This window comes from Nicotiana tabacum, chromosome 22 (assembly GCF_000715075.1).
Source record: "Nicotiana tabacum cultivar K326 chromosome 22, ASM71507v2, whole genome shotgun sequence".
Classification (NCBI taxonomy): domain Eukaryota; kingdom Viridiplantae; phylum Streptophyta; class Magnoliopsida; order Solanales; family Solanaceae; genus Nicotiana; species Nicotiana tabacum.
In genome coordinates, this window is record NC_134101.1 from 75,367,681 (window position 1) to 75,387,819 (window position 20,139).

Here is a 20,139-nt window from a genome sequence, read left to right on the forward strand (position 1 = left end):
AATCTTCCAAAATAATGGGAGGTTTCCTCAAAGGATTGTAAGATTTACTTACCAATTCATAAAAATTCTCTCTAATAGGCTCACTACCCGTAAGGTGAGGCATACTCGACTTAGACCTATTCACTGAGTTTCTTGTACTTGCTTCCTATACTAACAACACAAAATTGAAACTATGATCTGCTTTAGTAAATAGTTATGAAGCCATATCTTAAATTTTTCATTTGACCAACCATTTCCAATCACTCTTGTCTACCCCCTCCTGCACATCTTTTAGAGCCTCGTGCAATGGCTTAAACTTCACATTCATGTGCAGCAATGCCCTCCAATTGTTCCATAACTCTCATGTGTTTCTTTGATCATTCATGTCATCACTGTCAAATTTGTCCAAAAATATTTCACAAGTATCATTAAACATGATACTCAAAATTTTCAGATAATCTAGAAAAATAAGATTTAACCAACAATTACATCAAACACAAGTAGTCCATCACCAGGCCAGGATTGTCCTGGTTCGCTTCTGCAAAAGCAGAGGCAGCTGAAAAGTATTCCAATTAGTATCCCAGTTAGTATCCAGAAATGGTTATAAGAGAGCTCAAGCTGCTGCAATTCTGACCAACTTCCTCATTTGGTAGCTGACCTTGAAAGAAATTGGAATTCAGTGAAAGTTGCTTCAGTTCTGATAACCTTCCTATTTCAGCTGGAATGCTTCCTGTCAGAGCACTGAAACTGAGCCTTAAACTTCTCAGGGAGGATAAGTTTTCGATAAAAGTTGGAATTTCACCAGTGAGGTTACAATTAGAGAGGACTACCATTTTTTATTTTGAGAATGAGGACGGAAAAGAAAGAATTTGAGTTGGAAATGTTGTGGGAAAATTGATGGACCTGATATTGATATCTGAAACAAAGCAACTGCTGGTGCATTGGAAATAATCCCATGTGCATGGACTTTCGTGGCTTGGATTCCATGAGAGAAGGATGTAGCAGAAGAGGAAGAATTAAAAGTGGAGAGTCATGACAATAAGGAATGCCCTTCTTGATTTAAACCAGAAATGGAAATAGGGAACAAAGATACGTTCAGAAAAAAGAAGAATAAGGTGAATGTTACTTTTCTTGACATGATTATGATGGTAATGACTAATGAGGGTCTATACTATTTTTCTGCTGTACTTCTGTTTTAGCTTCTTCCTGCCAAATGCATCAAACTAAAGACATGATGCTAGTTAGCCTAAACGATTTTAATGAACCTGAAACTTGTTAGGTGCTTCTTGATGTTACCAGTTGCTGGTCCATATAACTTTTTTACAACTTTTCCTTATCAGATTTGCATTCTTTTCTCTTTTGGGCATCAGTTGATGTTTTTGGATATGCCTCTTAACTGAGTCACAAATCATAATTGATCTGTGAATTCTTGGTTGAAGCAAATGATGTTGAGTCTGGCTTAGAGTGGAAGGTAAGGTGAAATCTGTCTGTTGAAGTGGGGAAATTCAATGACTAGTTAAATATTATGAATTGCCACCATTTTCTCCATGTTGGATTTGCATTAATGGAGGTTCTTTCTAGTAATATTTCTTCTGCAATTCCAGGTGTCATTACTTGTTCTCAACTTTGTGGATTTAATGCATGTCAAACGTATTTGGGACACCAGAAATGAACCAAACATCACGATTCCAGAAAAGAGCAAATAACCAAGAATCATCCATGCTAGCAATCAGCAACAAAAACAATAAATCAAAACCAAAAAAGTTCAAAATAATGGAGTGTTGCATAAATACATCAAGCTTAAATGTAGTGGCAGGCAAATATATTACATACAAGTTAGTTGACATACATCAAGCTCGAAATACAAATCAAGTAATTCTTTAAATCCTTACAGTAACAGCTTGCCACATGTATTCCAGCTTATCTTCTTTGATGTCCGCCCATGGGTGTACTCGCAGCGGGCACGTAGTAGGATCACGAACTAACATACCTAAGTGTCTTGCAAATGCGGCGTGATGCTTCCCAACAACTCCATTATGCTAAAAATTAACTCTCAACTTTTCTCCAGTTTTGAGTGCTGAGACATTTTTACACCTGGTCTTTCCTCTCACCTTTTTTGCCTTTTCAGATTCACATAGACCTGCAAATTTCGATTTAAGTCAAACATAAAAATAGTTCTAGTACACAACATCAAAAACAATATTACAACTCGAGACAATAGAGAGAATGTCTTGCATCACTTCAGCGTCTTGAGGGAGGGGAACATCGTCTTCCACTGGATCAAAACCAGGAGGCACAAGGCTATTGTTCTGTAGTAGAAACTGCTGCATTACAATTTTTACCTTTGCCAAGTAGAGTTCTTTGTTCAACACTTACTCTTAAGGAGCCTACAGCTCCGAAGCTTTGCCTCACGCACCAGGTGGAATGTACGCATGTTTAATACTCTTTGAAGTTGATCCCATTTCAGAATGCCGGAATTTTGAAGGATTCATTTCAATCTAATATCCAAAAAATAAAAAGAGCAGAGTATTTTTTAGCTCAACCAACAAGAGAAAATCGTTCAACAATTTTTCAATAAGAAAAGAGGATGCCAACTATCACTTTGACTAATTCCGAGACATGAGAGCACACTACGACCTAAACGTATTACCACAAAATGAACTTGGAAGATACAATATGTAAACAAGTTTTAAATTTAAATGAGCTTCGATCTTGGAAGATGCTTCTTCAGATGAATCATCTCTATGTGAAGGTCTTGAAAGGACACTAAGAGGTTGGCAGGCAAGACAACACGATAGAACACGATTGACAGAAACATGAAAGACACATAAAAACAAAGAGATAACAGGTACTTAGCACGTCAATTTCATCACATATGAACATGTAATCACTTAAGAAGTGATAACATCCACAACACACCTCAATAAGAGATATGATACGGTCGTCGCAATATAATTACCCAACTAAAAGTCATGGTCTTTGAAATGATGTTAAGGTAAACACCTAAGTGAGAGACTCAATATATCCTAATTTAGCTTTCAACAAATTTTGGAGCAATTAAAACTAATGATTATGCTAAGAGTTATCTAAGAGCCAAAGTATCAAACACCTAATATGTAATATTTAAGCTACGGTTGAACTTATTAGAGAAAAGCCTAGGGTAGTATTCTTTACCTAGGTGTTCAACTGAATAGGTATAATCTATCAAGCTTGCTTAAATGATTGGGATTATTATGACACACACTCTAATTTATCCACTTGATGTTTCTCAATTACCAAGTAGTCTAACCCAAATTGCTCTCTCAAGTCAGGATTGCATTAAAATTAGGCATTGTGGTGTCCAAGTTAATAACGAGATTCATATCTTTAGTTCACTCTCATTAATTAGGCCTAATCAAACTCTCAATTAGTCTTTTTCTTTATTACCCAAACATAACTCCTCTTTCTCAAGCAAGAATCAAATCAAAAGGTCATGAATCAATGTTTACAACCACTAATAAGCATAAAAACAGCTAAATAATAAGTAACCCAATCATAAACAAGCTCAATATTGAAAACCGATAAAGTTTTACATAGTTATAAGTCTAGCTACTTATAACTAAAGAGATAAAAAAAACAAAATATAGAAAAATATAATTAAACTACTAGTTGCAAAATTAATGCAAAATATATTGTTAATGATGATCTTCCTTGAAAATACCCCAAAATACACAAAGGTTGCTTCACTTCAAGTTCCAAGGCAAAAGATACCCTAACAGCTTGTTTGGATGGTTGTAACATGTCGTTTCATAATGTATCATATTGTATTGTACTGTATTGTATTGTATTGTTTGATGAATACAATATTTGGATAGATTGTATCGTTTGTCATCGTTTCGTGATGTTGCGCACCAACAATATGAAAAATAGACTTGTGATAAGCAAAAATAGGATACAAAACAGAAATATTATACATAAAATAGTAGAAGAAAGGATAAAATATGATTATTTAATACTCCCTCCATTTCAATTTATGTGAACCTATTTCCTTTTTAGTCTGTGACAAAAAGAATGACCTCTTTCCATATTTGGAAATAATTTACCTTTACAATGATTTATAACCACACAAAATATATGTGCCTCATTTTACACCACAAGTTCAAAAGTCTGCTCTTTTTTCAAACTACGTGCTCAATCAAATAGGTTCACAAAAAATTAAAATGGAGGGAGTAATAAGGAAGGGCAAGATGAGACAAAAAAACCAAGGTGACGACGTCATCACACCAAATCCATCGTTACATAAAGAAGCATTTTTCGTTATTACGTAACGACGGATTTAACGATATGATATAATAAAATTTAAGTAACAATCAAAACAAACATTGTATTTAAGTAACAATACGACAGGTAACAACCATCCAAACAAGCTGTAAAAAGACCTAAATATACTATTTATAGTGTCCTGGAAATCTGTGCCGAAAATGCCCTTAAGGATGCAGTGTGGCCGCACTTGAGCATTGCAGTCCGCACTGCATCTGGCTGTCTTAAGTGGTCTTCAATTGCAAGTGTGCATTGGGGCTGCTCTTCAGAGATTGCGGCCCGCACTTGTCCATTGCAGTCCGCACTTCAGGTGTTCCGGCCTCACTTCACTGGCTTCCAACACTTCAGTAATTGACAATTCTCTGATCCTTCCAAGCTGCAGCAGTGCGGAGTATATTGCGGCTACCACTGCGGCCGAACAATTCCATTGCAGTCCACACTTGGTCTTGCTTCAGGGATAATGTTTCAGTTGTTCTTGCACTCTGATTGCTGCCTGCACTCAGTCCATTGCACCCGCAATGGGTCATTTTCACAGACTTCCGGTTTAGGTTGGTAACCTGGCAAATATATCGACTTGAAAAATGGAAAGATTTGTACTACTTTTTAGCTCCGTTTTGACCTTTTCATCTTCTCTTCAACTAAGCTGCTTCACTACCTGAAATCAGACAAATGCCATTACAATATGGTATCAAATGGTTACTTTTGGACTCAAAAGCAAGAGTATAGACAGTGACAAGTGGCTAAAATCTCCACGTATCGAGAAGCAATCCATTGATGAGTTTTAGTAGGCATTTGGATAATATTTTGTTGAAGCTGAAAAAAGAGTATTTGAATTTGAAGTTGAAAAGGAGTATTTAAAAGAAACCTTTCCCTTTCCCAATTAAAAGTCATCGCTTCGTCGTTTAAAGCGCTGGAGATACAAAGCAAGTGGTTATCGCTTCATAGGTGAAGCCATGGGCTTTAGAGAAGTTTGCGCTTCAAACAATGGAGCAGAAAGGGCCTAGGAGAATCGGTCGCTTCTTCTAATCTCAACTTCGAGGAGTTGGATTAATGACGGCATTATTTTATATTGGATGCTAAAATTAGTTATTTTTATTGCAATATAATAAATTCATTGATTGATACTTTTAGTTTCCCTTATAATTTGCCTTCACTTCGTGTGCTTCACTTCTCTCCTTTTGCTTCAAGCTCCATGAACCTTATTGCTATTCTGCGCTTTTCGCTTTTGATAACGTACCCTTTCCTACAGCTGAACTTGCTAAATCAGATGGAGTCCAGTATGGAACTTTCATTATCATAAAGGATTTGACAAATTAAAGGCAGGTGTGATAAAGCTCCAAACCTTCATGAGTTCTTTTTCTTTTCATTTGCGAAGAATTATCTACCTCCAAATCATCATCCATTTTCTGCACAACGTCAACAGAATCACAAGGTTGAACCTTTCGTACAACATTCCAGCCTCTATTGGAAGGATCGTTAATATAAAATACTTATATTATACAAAAGGCTTTTTTTTTAGAAAGGTAACAGTATTACAAATCTTCAGCATTAAGGCTATGCTGGAAGCCATATTTACAAGTTCAAAACAAGCAAAAGTTTACATCCTTGTTCTTCTTACAAGGATGCAATAATGTCTAATAGGGAAACTGCACCTTGTAAGAGTTCTTCTTTACACAAAAAACGAAAAGTAAAAAGGCAGTTCATCTTAATTTTCTGGATAGAACTACTTCTTCCTTCAAAACATCTCAGGAAATCACTGGCGATTAACAGTTACAAAGCCATATTCATTTATTTTAACACCCTTTTTTGGGTCAAACACGTCAAACTCCAACTTTGAATACTTTGGCTCCAAGATTAGCCATGAACAAATTTAGGCCATGTCTTACGGTAATCAATATTTTATTCTTTTCATCAGTCTCACCAACTACAACCACCCCAAAATTCTTAGTTATCAAACTTTTATCATATTCTTGAACATGAAAACTATATCTATTAATAATGTAGCCATTGAAACTTGTCACATATTCATAGGGCCATGCAACAATGACACCAAATATGCTATTTTCTTACTATCATCACGTTTGTACAAAATCCTGAAATTTATCAAGATCAAGTACATAGTTTAGCAGATACTATTTACGTACTTGGTTTGAAAAAAAATAATGCTTAACTAGTACTCATCTTTACTTTTGTTAGTTTACAGATATGTATAGTGTAGTCTTGTCCCACATTGGAAGAAGAGTAATATCTCCTTGTAGTGTATAGCTATAAATAGGGACCTCTTGAATTGTATTTATCATCCAATATCAACAACATATTTTCTCTCGTGCTTTCTCACATAGTATCAGAGCATTAGTGAGAAACTCGTTGTTGTGCATCATTCCAGCGACTTCCGGGAAGAAAGACCTCTTCGCCGTGCAATTTTCCGGCGACTTAGAAGGCTGTCCGTAAGCAAATCACTTTCTGTTGGTGTTGTGTAAAAACCAACACCACCACAAGACTCCTCAGGCTCCGGCGACCAAACTCCAGTCAACCCCACCGGAAAACACACGTCCACAAGCCCTCACGCGCCTGGAAAAGAAAAAAAAATCCGGCGAGATCTGACCCACGCGCCGGCGCGTGAGTACTTTTCCGGCCAGATTTTGAAAAGTTCCAGTTGAACAGTAGGATCGCCTGGTAATTCCGATCCTACCCTCACTGGTTTTGTTTCATTCCGACCACTTTGAATATTTCCGTCAGCTACAGTGTTTCCGGCGCAGAACAGTGTTCTGCTTTTTGCTGTTGTAAACAGTGTTTTTCAAGCTATTTCTTCAGTTTTCTCACAAGAGTTACTTATTTCCACTATTTCAAATTAACCCTATTACTACAAATTGTAGCGACATGGAAATCGATGCTTTGAATAGTCGGCTGGTTTCTTTAGCAGATTATATTGAGTTACTTCAGTATAAAGCATGTAACAAATTGTAGCGACATGGGAACCAATGCTTTGAATAGTCGGATGGTTTCTTTAGCAGATTATATTGAGTTCCTTCAGTATAAAGCATGTAAGCAGACATCTTCTGAGATAGCTTCTGTTGTTCAAACAGGTAATAGCGTGACTTGTTTCTCCCAATCTTCATCCTCTGAGTCTTGGGTCATTGATTCAGGTGCATCAGATCATATTTCTGGTAACAAATCTCTTTTCACTACTATTTCGTATTCTCAATCTCTTCCAAAAGTCACAATGGCCAATGGGTCTCAAACCATGGCAACTGCAATAGGTCAAGCAAGCCCACTTCCTTCCTTACCTTTAGATTCAGTCCTTTATGTTCCCAATAGTCCTTTTAATCTCATAGCTGTTAGTCGCTTAGCCAAATCACTTAAATGCGCTGTTTTATTTCTTGATGACCATGTTTTTATACAGGAACGCAGTACGGGGCGGATCATTGGTACCGGGCGTGAATCAAACGGACTTTATTACCTTATCCTTGATAAATCACATGGACTCACATCTTGTCTTCCTTCTACAACTTGTCCTATTACTGATTCATCAGATTTATTACATAAACGGTTGGGACATCCCAGTTTGTCAAAACTTCAGAAAATGGTATCTGGTTTATCTCACTTGTGAGCTCTAGAGTGTGAGTCATGTCAGCTCGGTAAACATACGCGCTCCCATTTCCCTCGGCGTCTTGATAATCGAGCAGAGTCACCTTTTACGTTAGTCCATTCAGATGTTTGGGGTCCTAGTCGGGTCAGTTCCACCTTGGAATTCCGCTACTTTGTCAGTTTCATTGATGATTATTCCAGGTGCACTTGGATATTTTTGATAAAAAAATTGATCTGAGCTGTTTTCTATTTTCCAGACCTTCCACGCTGAAATTCAAAATCAATTTGGGGTTTCTATTCGCACATTTCGTAGTGATAATGCCCAGGAGTATTTGACTTCCCCATTTCAGCAATTTATAAAATCTCATGGGATTATTCATCAAATATCTTATCCGTACAAATCTCAACAAAATGGGGTAGCTGAAAGAAAGAATAGACATCTTATTGAAACTGCTCGTACCCTACTCATACAATCTCATGCTCCGTTGCGTTTTTGGGGGGATGCAGTTCTTACATCTTGCTATCTTATTAATCGTATGTCATCTTCAGTTATCCAGAACCAAGTTCCATTATCTGTCATGTTTCCCCACTTACCTTTGTTCTCTCTTCCACCCCGTATCTTTGGAAGTACTTGTTTTGTCCATAACCTTACTCCAGGAACAGATAAGTTAGCTCCGCGTGCTCTTAAGTGCGTATTTCTGGGTTTCTCGAGAACACAAAAGGGGTATCGATGCTACTCTCCTGACCTCCAGTGGTACCTTATGTCCGATGATGTTACCTTATTTGAAACCCAATCATACTTCACAGGTTCAGGTCATCACTTAGATATTTCTAAGGTACTACCAGTTTCATCTTTTGGAGATTCAGTCACTCCAGCTCCACCACCTACAACTCTTATTGTAGCTCCACCACCTACAGCTCCAGTTGTAGCTCCACCACTTATAGCTCCAGTTCAACCTTCTGCAGCTCCACCACTCTTGACTTATCATCGTCATCCACATCCAGCATCAGGCCCAGGTAATTCACGCCCCGCATCAGATTCTACAGTCTGCACCTACTGCGGACTTGTCTCCTCTTAGTCAACCAATTGCACTCTGCAAAGGTGTACGATCCACACTTAATCCTAATCCCCACTATGTCGGTTTAAGTTATCATCGCCTGTCGTCACCTCATTATGCTTTTATATCTTCTTTGTCCACTGTTTCTATCCCTAAGTCTATAGGTGAGGCACTATCCCATCCAGAATGGCGACATACTATGATTGACGAGATGTCTGCTTTACATGCGAGCGGCACTTGGGAACTTGCTCTTCCTGCAGGTAAGCCTGATGTTGGTTGTCGTTGGGTTTATGCAGTCAAAGTCGGCCCGGATGGCCAGGTTGATCAGCTTAAGGCTCGTCTTGTTGCAAAAGGATATACTCAGATTTTTGGGCTTGATTATAGTGATACTTTCTCTCCCGTGGCTAAAGTAGCATATGTTCGTCTCTTTTTGTCCATGGTTGTTGTACGTCATTGGCCTCTTTATCAGTTAGACATTAAGAATGTTTTTTTCCACGGTGATCTTGAGGAAGAAGTTTATATAGAGCAACCACCTGGTTTTGTTGCTCAGGGGGAGTTTAATGGTTGTGTTTGTAGATTACGCAGGTCACTATATGGTTTGAAACAGTCCCCTCGAGCTTGATTTGGTAAGTTCAGCACAATTATTCAGGAGTTCGGCATGACTCGTAGTGAGGCTGATCACTCTGTATTTTATTGGCATTCTGCTCCTAATCTGTGTATTTATCTAGTGGTTTATGTTGATGATATTGTTATTACTGGCAATGATCAGGATGGTATTACTAATCTGAAGCAACATCTCTTTCAGCACTTCCAGACTAAGGATCTGGGCAGATTGAAGTATTTTTTAGGTATTGAGGTCACTCAGTCTAGCTCAGGTATTGTTATTTCACAGCGGAAGTATGCCTTAGACATTCTTGAGGAGACTGGAGTGATGGGTTGCAGACCTATTGACTCTCCTATGGATCCGTTTGCTAAGCTTCTGCCTGGAAAGGGTAAGCCTCTTAGAGACTATACGAGATATAGAAGGTTGGTTGGCAAATTGAATTACCTCACAGTGACTGAACCTAACATTTCTTTTCCGGTGAGTGTTGTAAGTCAGTTTATGGATTCTCCCTGTGATAGTCACTGGGATGCAGTTGTTCGCATTCTTCGGTATATAAAGTCAGCTCCAGGCAAAGGATTACTATTCGAGGATCGAGGCCACAAGAAAATTGTTGGGTACACAGATGCTGATTGGGCAGGATCACCTTTTGATAGACGTTCTACGTCTGGATATTGTGTTCTAGTAGGAGGTAACTTGGTCTCGTGGAAGAGCAAGAAACAGAATATAGTTGCTCGATCTAGCGCCGAAGCCGAATATCGGGCAATGGCAATGGCGACGTGTGAGTTAGTTTGGGTCAAACAGTTGCCCAAGGAGTTTAAGTTCGGAGAAATCAGCAAGATGGAACTAGTGTGTGATAACCAAGCTGCTCTTCATATTGCGTCAAATCCGATATTCCATGAGAGGACTAAACACATTGAGATCGACTGTCACTTTGTCAGAGAAAAATACTTTCAGGAGATATTGTTACAAAGTTTGTAAAGTCGAATGATCAACTAGCAGATATTTTTACTAAGTCTCTTACTGGTTCTCGTATTAGTTACATGTGTAACAAGCTCGGTATATATGATGTGTATGCACCGGCTTGAGGGGAGTGTTAGTTTACAGATATGTATAGTGTAGTCTTGTCCCACGTTGGAAGAGGAGTAATATCTTCTTGTAGTGTATAGCTATAAATAGGGACCTCTTGTATTGTATTTATCATCCAATATCAATAACATATTTTCTCACGTGCTTTCTCACAACTTTTAACCAACTAATGAATTGCCTATTCCATTCCACATCTGAATTTTTCTGAGAGGTAGCAGCTAGAATTTTGTGAAGTCTCTCTACAAAGAATTGAAGTTTAACATGTCATTTTAAATGAAAAATAAGGAGAGGAATAAGTGACTTATTAGAACGAGTCATTACTTACTATGGTTGAATTTCACCACAAATCTTCATCATCATCTATACTATATTAAAAGTGGGAAGCCCTTAAATCAAATATTAAATTACCAAAATATCCTTTTAAATTATAGACCTATTTAAATTAAATACCCTAATATAAAAACATGCGCTTAGCAAACAACCTTAAACAAAGAGACGCTACCATTGCTTACCAAAAGCTCTTTACTCATTGTTACGAAGAGATGTGCTCCTTCACAAAGTTCCACATACTGGAGTTATATCTCCAACGGAAATTTTCTCATTCAAGCCACTTCGCTTATTCAATTATTTTGTTCTTCTATTATCGGTTATTGCTACTTTTGTACTGTCATCATTTTTTTTAATTCTAATTAGGAAGCCTCTAAATATGTTTGCAGGGACTGGAATATGGTTGAACATTGGTTGAGCATTAAGACGCCATTTTATGGGGTCAAGATGGAAGGCTTGAAGAGTGCGCCATCGTGTGAGATTTTGAATTTCATCATTGTGTTCATTGACACCAGCCCACCACAGTACCGGTTTCTCGGCATGCCTTCAGAGTAATATTTGTTGGTTAAGACACTACCAAGAGATTCAATAACATCGAAGGAAGTGAAAGAGATGAGTTCCACATTGTGGCATAAATTCATCCTAACATTCATGAGAAGATATGTACCAGCCCACAAGAAGTTTTTATTTTTCAAAATTATGTTGCACCTCATGCTGTTTAATACGATATGTGGTTTATCCTGTATCAAAAACTGTAATTTCCTAATATATGTAATTTGATGATGATAGTTGGATAGCCACTACCTTTCGTCAGCGGACTTACTTGGCCCACTGACAGGAAGTAAACTTCCATCTGTTTTGGCTTCTGATGTTGAGGACTCTATGATGGAATACATGGTGAGGATGCAGAGACAGGGGAAGAAACAGATGCAGAGACCGGGGAAGAAACGGATACTGAGACGAGGGATAAGGTCTCGGTATTTTCAGTAAGCTTTGCTGTCAGTGGCATCAGTTGGACATTCCCTCAGAGTATAAAGGAAGCCGTGGAAAGTTGATAGATCCATCAGGAAGATCTGGAAGATTGTATTTGGACAGAGAGAAATCACAAATGTTTTGATGGCATTTCCACTCCTAATTGTTCGCTGAAATCTAAATGTCTAATGAATCTTTTCAGTTGGAGTAATTTAAGCCCTGTAAATGATGTTCTCCCCCTTTTAGATTTCATTAGGTCTCTTACTATGGCTTAATATCAGATCTTTTGGTTTTGGAATCAGCTCCCAGCGCTTTGTAGGATTTTGTATTAACAGCTATTCCAAACTTCTTTTGTAATTCTCTGCATCTTCTTGATGCCAGTTATATAACATCTTACTTCATAAAAAAAAACTAAGTTTGCCGTCATTAGTACAACTCTTAGAGACTGCAGCTCCTTTTCTTTTCTTTATTTCTGTCACCTGTTTGGCAATGCCCTTATCACAAAGATGCCATAATTTTCATCTTTTCTTCTTTTTCTTAATTAGCCCCTTTTCACTTTCTATGACTGTACAAAATTTTTGCAAGATACAGTAAAAGGTTTTGATCATTCCTTATTTACTTTAGAATTCAGTTAGTATAAATCAACTAATATTCTTTCTCCTAATTTATATATGGAAAGACTCATAATTTTGAATTAGAACATATACACAAGTACGTGAAATAATGATTTATATTTATCAATTAAATTATCTGGGATCAGTATCTATTAGGTATCCCTATCATAATTAACTACTACTTCTTTGCATGTATATACCACGAAACTGACAAAGATTTGCTAGCCATTCTAAGGAAGATATATGTTGATCGAATTATTTTACAACTTCTAATAAATATGACTTTCATTCGACATCAACTTGATGTATGCTTCTTAACAATTACGTCTCTTCAATAGAAAAAACCTAATTGGATTGGTAAGATATCTATGATTGCTATTCATATTTTTTCTTTGTAAAGAGATCTTAATTGTCAAGCAAAGTTATCTCATCATTCATTAACTTGAGCTTGCTTTTCTCCCGTTTCAAATTATTGAGTTATTTTCAAGAACTTAATCTTATTTATTTATTTTTTATTATAACTTAAATACACTCCCTTTGTCCAAATTTATATGGTACTCTTTCCTTGTTAGTCAGTCCCAAAAAGAATGTCATTTTTCCTTATTTAGAAATAACTTATCTTAAGAATTCCTACTTTACCCTTAATGAATTGATTTACAGCCACACAAATATGTATTGTTTGTTTTAGACCACAAGTTTCAAAAGTCTTCATTTATTTCTTAAACTCCGTGCCAAGTTAAACACCTCCACATAAATTGGGACGGAGGGAATATTACTTATTGGAGTATAAGTAATATTTATGTGTTTTTTAATAATGTACTAATGATATGGTAACGCACAAAGCGCGTGCCCAGAAACTAGTACTCCCTCCTTTTCAAATTAGATGAGGTACTTTACTTTTTAGTTTGTTCCAAAATAAATGATACATTTCTAAATTTGGAAATAATTCAACTTTAAACTCTTCATTTTACCCATTTTACCATTAATGAGAAGCTTTTATAACCACACAAATATCATGGCCCCACAAAACTTTTACCCCTTAAGCTTTTAAGACCACAAGTTTCAAAAGTCTTCTTCTTTTTTCTTAAACTCCGTGCCGAGTCAAACTACCTCATCTAAATTGAAACGGAGGGAGTAATATAAAATGTGCCTGCTCTAGTTCATATGAATCAAGTTTCCACTGTTTGCTAGCCCCTAAAGCTCTTCTGGATTGACCATAAATTATCAAACCTCCACAATATTCAATAATTTCGTCCAAGGTTAATTAAATTTTGTCTCCATCGTATGCAAATACCTTGAACATAAGGTCATAAATTCAGTTGCTAAAAATCCCTCAGCAGTTAGAACATTTTGGGCCAGCCCTATTACCAATAAAAGACTTTAGTGTCATTGCTCCATTGGATACATTCAACGCTACTGAATAGGCCCAGCAATCCTAGCCTCATTAGCTAAATGAATGAACAAGTGCACCATGACATCAAAAAATGAAGGAGAGAATACCTTTTGTAACTTGCAGTGAGTTATAGGAATTTAGGCTCCTATCTGATCTAATTCATCTATTCTTAAACATTTCGCTCCAAGCACGTTGAAAAATTTCTTGTTGTGCATATCTCATTTTGAAGGTGTACCAGTAATAAACATCTAAAGGTATACACAAAGATAGGCAGAAACATCAACAGCGACAGATAAACAAATAACCAACCTGCTGAGCAACCTCTGCAGTTTCCCCACTGTCTTCTGATGATTCGGTCACTGTCAAATTCTGTGGTTCCAGAAGATTATTTAGTTTCTCCTCATTTGTTTTCTTTAAGGAGTTCTCTGGTGAAGCATTCCCAGCAGATACCCTCTTCCTCTTTCTTTGGAATGTGTATTTAATCACTCTATCATTTAGAGGCTGACTAGGAATCTCATTGTTTAGATTAGATACCATAGATTTGGAGTTTAACAACTGGTTGCAAAGATTTTTGAGATAGAACAACCGATCACAAACACTATCAATATCAATTTTGTTAGCAGGAACCTCTAAGCGCTCCACAGATCTATTATCTTGTTCTGAAATATCCCTCTTCCCCATTAATCCTGCCTGCTCATCTATTGTATTATGAACACCTGTTGCCTCAGCAGACCCTGGTTTATCATCTGAAGTTTCTGTGAATCCGATCTTCATGCCTGGTTCAGCTTTTCCTGTGGATAATATATGGGCCGTCTCAGAAGGGTCTTCACTAGGAACATTGTCTTTGGCTGTAGTTAAATGAGATCTCAAGCAACAATTGGTTGGGATATTTGGAATATGTTTGGGAGATATTTCTTCATGAAGGATTTCCCTATCTAACAGGTTTCTTCTGGAAGCAGGAAGTCTCTGCGTACATCCATTTTGGTATAATTCTGGTGCTTTGCTTCTCAAACTTATAGAGGGCAAATCCGCACTAGCAATGTAAGGACTTCTAATGTTAACCTCTGTGTGACAAGACTGGTAGCACTCAATATTCTGGTTCATATTGGCAACCTTCATGTTAGAAGTTGTCACATAATCATACTGTAATTTTGGAGGCAATGAGACTATATTCTCCTCTCGTAGTTCTCCAGGAGTAGCAGTATTGTGATCCTGCAAGTTGTGTACATCCTTCTCTTTGTTGCAGCTCACTCTCTCAAGTTCAGCTTGAACTTTTCTCAACTCTACTCTGATATCATATACAATATCTTCTGCTTCCTGAAGTTGAGCTTCGAGTTCTTCAATCTTCCTCTGTTGACTCAAGGATGACAATTCTGCTTCACTAATCTGTCAATGAGGATAGTCCAATCAGAGACATTAAGTTTCAAAATTAAAACATTACTTGGATATTAGGTAAGTACCACTTCCATCTTATGTGTGTTTTTATTAATTATGACATATAACCTGCAGTAGGCTAAGGCACAAACTTACCTCTGAAAATATCATAATTTTATACTCAAGAGAACATAACTGGATATTCTAACATAAGCTAACAAAGTGCTTTATCTATGGGGCAAAGCATAATCTTGGGGTGAAACTTTTTTGGTAAGTAAAAAGAATTCTATTAACAAACATCAAGTAGGTGTAAATTCACAAATTAAATTACATTACAAGCTCAAGGACCGCCTAACCAGCTGAGAAGAAAATGTTTCCCTAACTACACAATGCGACATTAAATTTTGCACCAAATGTACATGATTTTTATCATTTCTTATGGTATACTTTCCCTCCTTCCTTTCCAACTACTTAAATTCCTCAAAACTCCCAAATATACCATTCTTGCTTCACGCTCTCTCGACTCAACCTTTATTATGACGCTTCTACTAGAATCATTTAACGCCTTTTCATTCCATAAATCCTATTTTTGCTTCCATAACTAGTAGTCCACAAACTCTCCTTCCCACGAGGTTCACAGTTGATACAACATTCCAATATTTTAAACTCCCTCATGTTTATTTGATTCTAGCATGGCTAATCTTCCAATCTCCTCTTCCCTACTCGCCTCTTGCCACCATTTTTCTATTTCAGAAAAGAGTTGATTACTTACTTCTCCTCAAAGCCCTAAAAGATATTAAAAGGATACTCCATTTCCTGAAGCACACGGATCTTTTTCCCAACCAATTCTGATATTATTTTCTCTTTCCCCTCCCCCGTCTTTTTTTAATGACGGCGATGTCTGCGGCAGCTTGCGTGCACCTCGACTACTCCACCGGATACCTAGTGTCTCCCACAAGCACAGGTACAGGATAACTCTACCCACCAAGGCTTAGGCAGATGGTAAGAGCACCTAGTGTTATTTTGCCTCAACTGGAATTTGAACTTGAGACCTCACGGTTATCTTTCCACGTCATTGACCACTAGATCACACCCTTGGGTGCTTCGATTCTTCAAAGAAGCCCATCTTACCATTACCTTCTTTGATCTCTTCCTTCTACCTGTATCTTCTTCACTGCTTTATAATCTCCCTATTCTCTCTCCCCTCCCTGTTATCACTTATCATCATTGCAAAGCACTTAAGAGTTTGATTGCCCAACAATTCGGTTTGGCTTGTGAACTCTACACCCAACAACTTAAGAGTTCCCTTATTTGAATGGAACTTCAAATACAGCGAAACCCCATTTCAAGAAAATATAAAAAAATGTGTACCTGTTGGAGCCTGAGTTGCTGCGTGTGAAGGGCCTCCTGTTTTGCAAGTTGAAGCTCGCGCTGATACCAAAGAGCGTTTTGTTCCCACATCATAATCCTCGCTGAAGCCTCCTTTCTTGTTTCAATTATTATATCCTCATACCTCTTCTTCAACGCTTTTAATTTCTGCCACCCAAAAAAAATAAATTAAACAAAATACACGACTAAATTCACAACACAATAAATCAAATATCCCTCAACGTCTGAAAAGTTCATTCAGTGGCGTAGAGAGAGTAGGGGATTTTACCTCGTCGATATGCGTTCTCATTAAAGCTACCGAAGTGTAGAGAGAAAGTTAGGGAAAACGGAAGGGGAAGATGGTGTCTTTTTGATTTTATAGTTCTATGCTCAAGCAGTATGTTTCTGTTATGAGATTAAAGGTTATGTTAAAAGGGGTTAAAGAAAAAGCTCTAGGTAGTTTGTAGTTGGAGAAAACCATTTCAATACTCCTAATTTAAATTCATCTTAAATATCTCATAATATTTGTATTACTATAAAGCTTTTAAAACTTATAATATTAAATAAAACATATTATTTGTATAACTATAAATACTTCATATTAAGAAAATATAGGAATGTATCAATCTTTTTTAAAAATAGGCCATTCTTTTTTGAATCGAAAAAATACTAAAAATATTTATATTACAATATATGACATTTCAAATTTTTTTAGTGGCTATAAAGACTAGAAAGTGGTCATAATATATATTTTTTATATTATATTGCATGATCTAGAAAGTGGTTATAATATTTTTCATATTATCACCCATGATATGTCCCACTACTTATCCACTAAATTATCCACCACCCTACTATCACAATATTCTTACCGTTATAAAATATAGCTCAAAGTAACAATATATAACAAGGAAAAACAAGCTACGAGATATAGAGAGATAGAGAAAAAGAAGAGATTTTCTTGTTCAATTATGTGATCTTTCCATTTATTACAAGACCTTTATATAGGCATGAAAAGTGAAGAAATATGTCATTGAATATGTCATTAAGCATTTGAGATCATGGAGGAAGATCACGAGTAGGTTATGAAGTTACAATCATAACTCCATAAGTATTATAGTAGTGAAAGTTATGAAAATAATATAGAAGAGTAGTGAGCATTACTCCTTTGGTGGTTATGGACATCCACCATAATTCAAGATTTTATAACACTCCCCCTTGGATGTCCATAAATAATGTGTCTCGTTAAAACCTTGCTAAGAAAAAGAGTACACATATCATGTAATACGCATTACTTGCCACCTCATTAAAAACTTTGTCAGAAAAACCGAGTGGGATAAAACCGTAGCTAAGGAAAAAAGAGTACAACACGTATTTGCTTCTCCCTGATGAAAATATCAATTTATTTCACCTAGATGATGTGTTCCGATCCTGTATACCAACTTCTCAAATTTTGAGGTTGATCATGCTTCGTTGAATAGAATCACCAAATTATCAAGCGAACAAATTCATTGAACATCTATTTCACCGTTCGGTGAACATTGTGTCTAATAAAGAATTTTGATGAAATAGATGATTTATTTTGTCTCCTTCAATATATCCTTCTTTCAATTGAGATAAATAAACATCATCGTCTTCACTATTATTGGAGTCTTCTCCTCAAAGTAAAGTCACACATCGGTTGTGTGTTGAGTGACTTGATTTATCAGTTGCTAGTATATTGACATTGTTGAATAAGTATCAACGATTGATTGCCTTGTGAAATAATAATATGGAACCCTCACATACAAATAGATTGTTTGAAGAACGAACTTCAGAAAATGCCTGCATTTGCATAACCAACAAAACTTTGACAATATTTGTTAGAATAAACAAATCTATATCAAGGATTCCTTTTGCAATATAATCCTAATAGTATTCCAATATCTTTATATAGGAATAAAACTATATCTTGCTTGCATATTGTTATGCTCATAGTTCTAGCAAGATACATTAGTGCATCAATTGCACTAGACACAAAAACAAATCATGCACACCATGATCGCTCTAATTCACATAAGAATTTGCTGAAACTTTATTTAATAAATTTCTTGGGAACCTTAATATGCTTCACAACAATTTAAATCCTTCAATAATTTTCATTATAGGCATATCAAGTTTTTTATGTATTGCCAGATTAATACTTGAAATGACTACATCCACCACAGGAGAACATGTCTCTGTATAATCAATGTCACGATATTTACAAATCTTCTTGTGTCACAAGTCGTCTTTATGTCTATCGACTTGACCTTTTTCGCATAAGAACACATTTATACTACCGCTGGCTTTATGCTTTCAGGTGTTGGGACTATCCGTCCAACTTCACATTTTTCAGGTGAAGTCAATTTTTATTGCGTATTTTTTATTTGGCCAATCATTTATCTGTCCAAATTTCATGACAGATTTGAGCTCAAGATCCTCGTCAGTTTTAATAAAATTGAGCGATACATTATATTAACAACATAGTCGACGATCATTTTGCATCCGTTCCATCATCACTCAATAAAGACATAACTTATCGAGATCTCATTATTTTCAAGTACCCGAGTCTCTCCCATGAGGTCTTATAAAATATTATGTCATGGTGCTTTTATAAAGCACTTGCCTCCTTAGTATGACCATCTTGAACATTTGCTCCTCTCCTTCTTCAAGGAGTTTTATCTTTGGAACCGATTAGTCTATTATGCTTCATGCATGCCATAGACTTTGTTCATAATGAACTTTATTTTATTTGGAGCATTAGCAGCTGAAATATGACATTTAGCTTTGGGTCAGCAAATACGCTTGGCAATATTTTGCAAATGAATTATCACTTGAAATTCAAGTTCACATTTTCTTGTACAGGGATCTAGATGTACTCATAATAATTCATTACATGCATTACTTTTTCAGCTGCCTATTTTCTCCCCCTATTGTTGGGATCACCAACACATATCTCTAGCCTTATTTGGGGATCCATCTTTGTGCATTGTGGTAGAACAATTAAATTATATAGCACATTCATATTTCTAGATGAAAATAATTTAGTTCCTGATCCTGAACCTATTGTCATAGGGTGTACGTATCATAACTTGTCTACATGCGTACAAGTGATGTTGTATATTAAATAATACATCACATACCAAATTTTATTTTGGCAGTTTTGTTCTCATAACCAATGGTTTAGCTATAATTGGAGGCATACAATTTCTGCTAAACCAACTTGAATTTAAACCAGTATTATCAAGATAAATCATCATAATTTATATTCTAAAACTGTGCTCTAATAACTTGAGCAATCAATCTTGCAAAAGTCAAACTGCAAGTTGATAACAAATGCACATGTGACCATAGAATATATGCATCTATTAAAATCATATAATAGTAAACGGTTCACATGGCGGGTGACTGAGCCCATATATTTATCACCTTTTATTCGTTTCAGAAATCAAGGGA

The 20,139-nt window shown here is 36.4% G+C and overlaps 1 protein-coding gene across 3 annotated transcripts; it reads right to left on the minus strand.

The window, feature by feature from the left end:
• Positions 1–4,236: 4,236 nt before the first annotated feature.
• LOC107823124 (uncharacterized) lies at positions 4,237–17,089 on the minus strand. 3 transcript variants are annotated; one of them, XR_012705243.1, is made up of 6 exons: positions 16,952–17,089; positions 16,666–16,830; positions 14,230–15,306; positions 5,621–5,684; positions 5,404–5,527; positions 4,237–4,933 (listed from the first exon to the last, which is right to left on the minus strand). XR_012705243.1 is itself a non-coding variant. In XM_075244542.1 (5 exons), the coding sequence occupies exons 1-5, from the start codon at positions 16,970–16,972 to the stop codon at positions 4,917–4,919; spliced, it is 1,344 nt and encodes a 447-aa protein (XP_075100643.1). In that variant the 5' UTR covers positions 16,973–17,089; the 3' UTR covers positions 4,237–4,916. The 3 variants fall into 3 exon arrangements, 2 of the variants coding, with proteins under 2 accessions (XP_075100643.1, XP_075100644.1); XM_075244542.1 differs by lacking the exon at positions 5,404–5,527; XM_075244543.1 differs by lacking the exons at positions 5,404–5,527; positions 5,621–5,684.
• Positions 17,090–20,139: the final 3,050 nt, after the last annotated feature.